General features: G+C 47.7%; 1 protein-coding gene across 1 annotated transcript in view; it reads right to left on the bottom strand.

The window, feature by feature from the left end:
- Positions 1 to 3,016, bottom strand: part of NRG1 (neuregulin 1) — a 1,111,365-nt gene extending 1,108,349 nt beyond the window's left edge. Inside the window, exon 1 of the mRNA XM_045992965.1 lies at positions 2,287 to 3,016. Within this exon, the coding sequence (XP_045848921.1) occupies positions 2,287 to 3,016 (730 nt within the window). The remainder of the gene's footprint in view (positions 1 to 2,286) is intronic.
- Between the last annotated feature and the right edge of the window lie 6,688 nt (positions 3,017 to 9,704).

A 9,704-nucleotide genomic window follows, 5' to 3' on the forward strand; every position in this document is an offset into this window, starting at 1 on the left:
GTTAACAGAAACCACACAACTGGGAGATTTCACAAGTTTTCATATTCTCACGTGCACACTTTTAAACCCAATATTCCAAAATGGCTTTACCGAGTTTATATTGTATCAAGCAAAACAGCTCATACTCTTTACTTTTATCCCACAACAGTATAATAACTACTACATGCTTGAAAACGCAAGAGAAACTTTCAGCATGATTGCCATCAGTTCTCACCTTTAAGTTTTCACTCAATATTCTACCTTGAAGTAACGAACACTTACACCACCAAACATATACAATCATTACACAAACCTGGAGCAGTAACTTCATGATTTCTTAATCTACTCAATTATATGCAGGGAGAATTCCAGTTCATTGAGAAAAAAAAAAACAAAAAACCTGCTTTGCTTAGCATGCCAGTTTCTATGCATTTCTTTTCGCAAACAAAAGGGCAAAACTATCCTCCTGAAGGTTTTCCCCTTAGAAGCACAAAAACAGAATAGTCTTTCTCCCCACAACATGAATATTCCATTTCCAAACATCCTCTGGATGCCTGTAAGAACTTTATCCCTGAAGTCTGACATTTATTTCTAGTCAAAACACAAAACTCCATTGCTAATCCAGTAACACACCCTCAAACCTAGGAGTCATTGCCAACTACTATCCCTTTTGTATCAATTACCACCATGTATAGTACACAATTCACAACTCATGATTTGGGGGTAAATGCAAAATCCTTTCTGAATTACATATAATAGAGCATGGGGGAAATTGGATAATGGTATGGCGTCAAAGGTTTTGCTTCAGGACCTAGAACAGAGTAACACATGCTGCAGTACAATGGTGTTGAGCTTTTGTGTTCCCTAATAAGACAGCTCCCAGCAGAGCATTTCCCATGTTTTACAGTGACATCTATCAGCCAGACCCGGGGAATCCCAACGTCACTCAGCCTTCATCAGCACCACTGTCTGAGAACAGCTTCTGTCCACAGACTGGTGCAATCTGAACAGGTCTGGCGCACAAAGTACATTGTTAAAATAGGGAAATGGTGGATGAGCAATGCTCTTTCTTGTCATTAAAACCAAATCGTTAGGTATCAATTAACTGCAGAATAGAAGCACCACAAATGCCAACCAGAAATTTAAATAACTGGCTATCATCAGACTCGAATTTAAGAGAACTGACACACTTTGCATGGCAGGCAGACGGAGCGTGGCATGGTGCTGAGTTTTGTAAAAATTCAATTAACCCAACCATCTAGAAGACAGATACACAAAGACACAGGGAAAAGCTACAGAGCATGTTAGAATTTGTGATGTGTAATCATGTTAATTTATGGTTTGTGAAGATACCCTGCTATGTTTTAGTGATTGTATGGTAATCAGGAAATTATAGAGACAGTTCGAACCTAGAAATTATTTTATGAATGCCATAAATGCAATGCTACCTCAGAAATGTAATCAGCTAATTTCTCAGACCTGATCACATTAAGGAGACCTGAGAAGAATACTTTCCACGGGTACAATGGGGAAAGGTCTAGCTTCCCAAATCCTCCTTCAGGGCCTACACGTGAAGCTCCATAACTACGTTCATCTGCTCTGATTCACAGACGCGCCAAAACATACTCCAAACCAAAATACTGTGAAAACAAAAATTCTCAAGATGACTTCACCAAAAATGAATGCCCCAACTTCATACTTCTCCCATGTACCTATTCATGAGGTCCAGAGGGCACCTATCTGTTGGACACGGAGTTGGCCAAAAACTCCGTCACATTTCTAGAGGAATCTCAGCGCCGCATCCTTTCCTCGCGGGGCCTCCCCCAGACCCAGACTCCTGACCATCTCCACGCTCAGGACTCCAAGGGAAGGAAAGGCGTGAAAATCCTGTCGGACTCACCCTTACCTTCAAGGGGAAAGCCCCCACACGGCGGCCCACGCATAGTCAGCGCCTCCCACGCAAAACCAAGTTCAACGACGCACTCCCAAGAAAGCTGCCGGCCCATCTCCATCCTACTTGGTGAAAGAAACCCCAAGGGATGAAAAAGTTTCAGGCCGCCCCAACCGAGGGCCAAACTTGGGCTCTCACCAATGGCAAAGCCCAGGAAACAGGTAACTGGAGAAGGCGCTGCCCATGGAATCCAATCCGCGAAACCTTCTCTGAGAATCGCTTCGAGTCCACAAGCCCGAAAACTCAACTCCGCAGCCCGCGTCTGCTCTGTAGCCGTCGGGCCCCCGGAGTCCACGGCACCGGGCCCGCGACCTCCCAGCCCGGCCGGAGCGCGCCCCGAGGGGCGAGGAACTTACCGCACCGCTTGCACAGCACCCGGCTGACCTCCTTCTTGAGGTTCCGGCCCGTCTCGAGTGGGGGGAAAGAGGCTCGGAAGGCGGCCGGCGCGCGGCTGCTGCTGTTGGCATCGGGCTCCATGAAGAAGATGTACCTGCTGTCCTCCTTGAGCCTCCCGCAGGAGGGGAAAGCGGGGTGGCCCCAAGCCCCCAGGCGCACGGTGAGCAGTGAGTCCTTCTTCAAGCCCCCTGCTTTCACCGCCCACACCTGGTGCACCTTCACCAGATAGGGCGCCTCGACTGCGGGCTCGCCCGCGCTGGGCGCCGGGGCGCTGGGCCAGGAGGGCACGGTCCCGTTGGCGGTGGGCAGCGGGTCCGGGGCGGGCGGCCCCAGCGCTCCCCGACCGGTGGCTGGCGGCTCGCGCTCGCCTCCCCACGCCCCTGCCTCGCCCGCCGCCGCCTTCCTGTCGAGTGCCCCCTGCTGCCGCCGCGGCGGGTGCACCTTTCCCTCGATCACCACCGCGGCGCGCTGAGCCAGCTCCTGCACCGAGCCCACGCTGGGCGGGGACGAGTAGCACACCGAGGCCCCCGCGGGAGCCGCTTTGTCGCCGGCGGCCGCCCCCGGCGCCAGGGCCGCGGTCCACAGCAGCAGCAGCGGCAGCAGCGGCGGCGGCGAACGGGCGGCCGGGCCGGGACGCGGGGCCCGGGGGCCGGCACTCCCGGAGCGGCGCGGGGAGCGTCGCCATCTCATGGTGCGAGGTGCGTGCGGGCTCCTGGCTGTCGGTTCGGACTCTGCCTCGCTCTCCGGCGCTGCCTCCCTTTTCCTCTCCTCCTCCCGCTACACCACTCCTCCTCCCCCCTACCCTCCTCCTTTTATTTATTTATTGGGGGGGAGTTGTTTATGGGAGGAGGAAGAAGAGGAGGAGGGAGGGAAGAGGTGGGTGGAACCACAGAAAGGCGAAGAGGTATAAGGGGGTAAAATTAAAGCAAAATATTAAAGGAAAAAAAAAAAAAACCCGCTGCCACCGCTTCGGTTGCTGGGAGTGACAGGTCCTCCCGGCGCCGCCGCCGCGCCCGAGCCCTGCTGTCGGGGCTGCTGTCACAGGAGGAGGACGTGGAGGTGGAGGAGCTGCTCAGCGGGTAACAGTCCTTTGTGTGAAGTGATGCTGCGGCGGCTGCTGAGGCTGCGAGCGAGCGGCTGGGCGAGAGCGCGAGGGAGAGAGCCCTGGAGGCGGAGTTGCGTGCCTGGAAATCGCTGGGTGGCCGCGGCGGCGGCAGCGCCCTGCGCCTCGCCAGCCTGTTTACCTGTGGTGCGAACTCGCCCCGCACTTCCTTTCCCCATGCTGATTCCGGAGCCCGGCCCGCGAGTTTGTCCTCCTCGGTCTTGCCTTCCCCGCGCGCTTCCTCCCTCTCGGCCGCCCTGATTGCTGCAATGGGAGGCCGGACGGAAAACCGGCTGCAGTCCGAGTGGGCTGCGGAGATTTACTGGGGAGTGAGAGGTGACGCTTCAGCAGTCGGGGACCTGTTAGCCGACGCAGGACGCCCGACCGCGGGGGCAGCCGGCCGAGAAAGGCGAGGGGGGCACGGGAGATGCCGGTCCTCATTGCAGAAAAGTTTTGGGTGAACTGGATACTTGAGAGTCAAAAGGGAGCAACATGTTCACCGCAGACAAGCGGCAATTAAAGCAACTTTATATCACGCTCGCTCTCCTGCAAACGTGCACACACACTGTGAACACTTCAGGTATGACGCCTCGTTTCGATCCTTGCGTGGCACCGGAGTCTTGCTTATCCCTGCCTTTTCGTCCGTTGAAATTCCGGGTTCCCTAGGATTTTAGGACCTGTGTGGTACTGCTGGTAGGAGCAAGGTTTGAATAAAATAGTTGCTCAATAAGGCCATTTTGTATAAAGTTGATGGCACTTCGTCAACTAGTCAGTTTGGTTGAATGATTAAAATCAAAGATGCTTCTATGACTGCTGGAAGAGAAATCTCAAACCTGAGGAGCTGTAGATTCAATATTCCAGCTGAATACCCCCCAACTTTATTCCCATCTCCCCTCCCCAACCCTGTCCCCCCAAATTTCAGGAGCTATTTTTTTAAAACAAGAATCCACCCCCCCCCCCCGGGGATGTTCTTTTCAAACAAGTACCACTCCATAGAAAGAGAACACATTTTCAGCATTTAAAAGAAAATACTTCTGGGGTGCCTGGGTGGCTCAGTGGGTTAAAGCCTCTGCCTTCAGCTCAGGTCGTGATCCCAGAGTCCTGGGATCGAGTTCCCCCATCCGGCTCTCTGCGGGGAGCTTGCTTCCTCCTCTCTCTCTGCCTGCCTCTCTGCTTACTTGTGATCTCTCTGTAAAATAGATAAATTTTTTAAAAATCTTTAAAAGAAAATATTTCCTCTTAGGCTTTTTTATGGTGAAAAATATATTCAGTGACCTCATAAAACCGAGCTGAAGTTGTTACCCAATAGCCAATAAATCCACGTGGTGAGAATCTAAGATTTTAAAAGCACTCTTCATAATATCTTTTACTTTAGGATTCTGCAGGTGGCTTCTAGCAGGTTATTAAAAGTGTATCACTTAAGTTTTAGATTTTTTTGTATAAAAATAAGGATACATTATAAGCCACAAATATGTTTTTTTTCTGGGCATAATACAGTTTGCTAGAAAACAGTGTGTCACTCCCTCAAAGTCCGGTTTAGAAGGACAGGGTCTTGATGCTCATTGTGTTTCAGCTGTGGGGATTCCTGTTTCTTATGCCCCGACGGTATTTTTCAAGAGAAGATCCCCACGTAGCAGCATAATAGTACAGGTCTGGCCTCCAGTATATGTTCTCTTTAGCGCTAGTGCTCCTACCGATTTATTGAAAGAAAGTGATAAGACATCCAATCCTACCAGGTGTCTTCACTTTTCTCTGACCTGACCTCACATTTCTGACTCTCAGCCTTTCTGGAGTTGCAGCTTTAGCCTCGCACACTTTCTCCCAGCTCTCCACCTTTCAGACCTCGTACCAGTTACCTACTGGGGTATGACCACCCACTCCAAAATCTGTCGCCTTAAAGCAATATACATTCACTCAGCTCGGGATTCTGAAGGTTGGCAATTTTGACTGGACTCAGGTCGGGGGAATCTTCTGTTCTCAGCTGGCCCCACTGATGATTCTGCTGGGGGCTGACTCGTCTCAGATGACCTCAGATGAGATGGCTCATCTCTTAAAGAATGTGGCCTCTTTCCTTCAACAGGCTTAGCATGGGCTTGTTCATGGCAGCCGGCCATGTTCCAAAAGAGTGGCCATTAGCATGCAAGCAAGGCCTCTAGAAGCCTAGGGTCAGAACTGACACCTGGTCACTGCCACCCTTACAAAGCCAGTTCAGATCCCCAGAGTGGAGGGGTAGATTCTCTGAATTTGAGGAGCTGAGAATTTGCATCGCCAAGGGGCAGAGGTAGAGGAAGGGAAAGAATTACCATCACGTCTGCAAACAATCCTTGGTAGATAGAAAGCAGCCTGCTTGGAGGCCCACCTACCCTCTGGAGCCTTTCTTAAATACTAGATACTCAGAGTGACCACTCCCCCCGCCCCCCCCCGCCCCACCCCACCCCGTGAGTTTGCAGTCTGTCCCAGGCCTCCTCGAACTTGATCTCCTTACTTTGTTGAGCCCACATGCTTCAGTTTTACTCCCATCTCACCGAGATTGTAAGCGTGGTAAAAAGTGGGAACCATATTTTCCCTATTCCCCTACTTTAAGCCAACTTTAAGCACTCAATAAATGTCAGCTGATTAATCTCGGGCTGATGTGGTAATGTGAGGACTACGCATTACCCCAGCTGTACCCCAAGAGTGTCACAGGGAGATGGAATTCCAGACAATAAAAACAACAATAAAATTTTAAAGCCCTGGCTTAAAGTCATTAAATTGCCGATACCCCCTCATCATATTTTACAAAGCATTTTATGCATGATTAAAAATAAGCTGCTTATGTTTGTTTGTTTAAATGACTTTTTCAGATGCATTTTTTTAAAGGCCCTTTTTAAAGGCCTAACTCCCACATTTTCTCCTACTCTCTCAGCTAAGTGGTGTTAAGGGGTAATTCTCGTGGATGTGTTTTGTGTGAAGGTACGCCTTCTGAGCACAGTTCACTACTAAGGACTCTTTGCTTACCTATTTCATTTCAGCTTTTGTATCAAAGTCCTCATTTTCGAGGGCACTCATACACCGAAGGGATGTTAGTTACCCCTTTTTGCCCTTATTTTAAAATGAAAGGGAAATGGCATTTCTACTATGATTCACATAAGCTTGAAAAAGGGTATGAATAATTGTCCAGTGTGTTTAAATGCTTTAAAAGAGGCAACTTCGTTTGTCCACACCAACATTTTAAAAAGATTAAGAAAAGAAAAGCTCATTTTTGTAAACATTATAAAACCGGGGTTCTTAAGCGTTAGTGTGCACCTGAATCACTTGTGTATGAAAATACACAGATTGCCAGGCCCCATCCCAGAGTTTTTAATGCAGTAGGTCTGGGGTGAAGCCCAAGATTCTGCATGTCTAACAAGTTCCCAGGTGATACTGATGCTGCTGGTGGAGAGATCACACTTTGAGAACCACAGCTCAAAACTTTAAATTTATAAACCTCAACAGTGTAATAATGCCGTAAACATACTCAGGGCATTACATTCAAATATTCAGGATCCCCTCCATCATGAATTTCTCTTACCTCAATTTTGAAAACAAAATGTGGGTTACCTCCTTGGCTATTAGAGGCTGATGCTTTTTAGCAGATCTATTCTGACCAGTTAAGGACGCACAGATGAGCACTTACTGACAGTAAAGGTGTGTGCTTCCTTGAGGACTTGGAACTGAATGAAAACTGAAGACTCAGAGCAACTGTCATCATGTTACCTAGGAATGTTTTATCGGCTCAACTAAGAAAAGAACAGACAAAATTATGCAGGTAAATGGGATATAATAGTCTTACTAGTTTAGAAAATCTAAAGAGGAAGTCCATAGGGCAAGGGCAAGGGTGAAAAGGTTTTCTCACCCCAGCACTTTATACCTGATTAAATACTTCTAAACGGTGGCTATTGAAGGGACAACAGGAAACCCACAGAGGCACTGCTATCTACTTTATCATCATTGACCAAGAGCACACAGAGTGCACACCTCCACCATAAATCATGAAGCAACTATACTCCTGGTGCCAGAGTCCTGAATTTGCAGTCTCCCAAAGAAGCTTCGCTTGCTTAGTAGCCTGTTTTGGAAGAGACCCAGGGTCCAGAACAATTTAGACACAATTAACAAGAAGCCCGGCTTGAACAAAGAGCAAGTCAAATGAAATGGTGAATTCTCCATCCATAGAAGACACCCATATGAAGCAGTGTGGCGAAATTGAAGAGTGGCTAGAAAATTAGGCTTCATTAAGTGCCAGGTGCAAAATGAGTCTTCAAGACCTGGGGCAAACACCGTGAGTCACAGGCACTGGGGGGCCCTGGTCACCTCTACCCACTCATCCATCCATCCATCATCTGTGTATTTAATTCCATAATTTTAAAATGGCAATACTATGTGGCCATGAAAATTTCTGCTCTGAAAAAAACTCAGAACTCAGGGCATACTATTTTTTTTTTAAGATTTTATTTATTTATTTGACAGAGATCACAAGTAGGCAGAGAGGCAGGCAGAGAGAGAGAGAGAGGGAAGCAGGCTCCCTGCTGAGCAGAGAGCCCGATGCGGGACTCGATCCCAGGACCCTGAGATCATGACCTGAGCCGAAGGCAGGGGCTTAACCCACTGAGCCACCCAGGTGCCCCAGGGCATACTATTTTTAAAAATTTGCGTACTTTGGTCTGATAGGAAATCCTATAGGTTTCACATAGTTCAGTCCGGTTGAGGTATGAAAGAAAGAAAGAATGAAACCAAGAGGACTTTCTGATTGCTTTTTTTTTTTTCACTTTTTTTATTTCTTATTTTTTTATAAACATAAACTGTATCACCAGGTTTACACACTTCACAGCACTCTCCATAGCACATACCCTCCCCAATGTCCATCACCCCCCTCCCCCTCTCCCAACCCCCCCTCCCCCCAGCAACCCTCAGTTTGTTTTGTGAGATTAAGAGTCACTTATGGTTTGTCTCCCTCCCAATCCCATCTTGTTTCATTTCTTCTTCTCCTATCCCCCTAACCCCCCATGTTGCATCTCCACGTCCTCATATCAGGGAGATCATATGATAGTTGTCTTTCTCCAATTGACTTATTTCATTAAGCATGATACCCTCTAGTTCTATCCACCTGATTGCTTTTTTGTGATTCAAAAAACACAGGGAACTCTGTGTCAGGTATGCAATCCGGAAGTCCCATTTAGGTTCACTTCCTTACCCCAAAGAAGCAACAGCCCTCCCCAGATGAACATTCCTTGGACTTTGCCTTGGACAATATATGTAAAGTCTGGGGACATAACTGGCCTGGGGGAATAGTCCAATTCTTCTATTTATCAGCCCTATAACCTTATGACAATTCATGAATTTTCTGAGCCTACTTTCTTATTTACTAAATAAGCATAGTGTGCTTTATTTCACAGGACACTTGCAAGAATTAAAGTAGCTTAGGGTGCCTGGATGGCTCAGTGGGTTAAGCATCAGACTCTTGAATTTGCCTCAGGTCATGATCCCAGGGTCATGAGATCAAGCTCAGCACAGAGCCTACTTCAAATTCTTTCTCTCCCTCTCCCTCTGCCCTCCCCTTCCCCCTTCCCACCCCTTATGCTCTCTCTCTCTCTCTCTCAAAAATAAAAAATAAAATGGCTTAGTATATATGAAAATCTTTAAAATTTTATTTATGCAAAATACAAAGTGATCAAATGATATCTTGCTCTCTAGAATCTTCCAAACTAGTAATGAAGGTGGCACATTTTGGAAATTGCCTTTAAGTTGGTTATATGTCTACTTAAATGCCTTTATTGTCAGAAGCTCATGATTTCCCAGGGACACTTATTCCTTTATTAGACATATCTGACTATTTGAAAGTGCTTTTCTATAACAGGCTGTAAGACACTTATTTAAAACCTAGTCATATAATGCAAACTTCGATTCTCTGGTGTGCACATTTGTTATACCACTATTTGTCTAGACTGAGTCAGCCATGACTGCTGCTCTGGGGCTGGCAATCCTCTCTGTCCTATCATCTCTCCCACGTGTTTGCATGAGTTCCTGATTTTTTTTTTGACCGGGCGAGGGTGGGGGGGAGGTATCACCTTTTTTTGTTGGGGTGTGTGTGTTTGTGTGTTCTGAAGGACAAAGGAGGGACCTGGGGAAGAAACAGAGGAGGGAGGAGAATGGAAAACAGGATGGTATGAGATGTATTCCCAGGCTAGCTCAAAACAGGGGCTCCTCTTCACAGGGACAGAATCAAAAGTAAAAGTTGAAATGGTCATCGTGATAAAGAGC

The sequence above is a fragment of the Meles meles genome, chromosome 2, assembly GCF_922984935.1.
Source record: "Meles meles chromosome 2, mMelMel3.1 paternal haplotype, whole genome shotgun sequence".
NCBI classification, from domain to species: Eukaryota; Metazoa; Chordata; class Mammalia; order Carnivora; family Mustelidae; genus Meles; species Meles meles.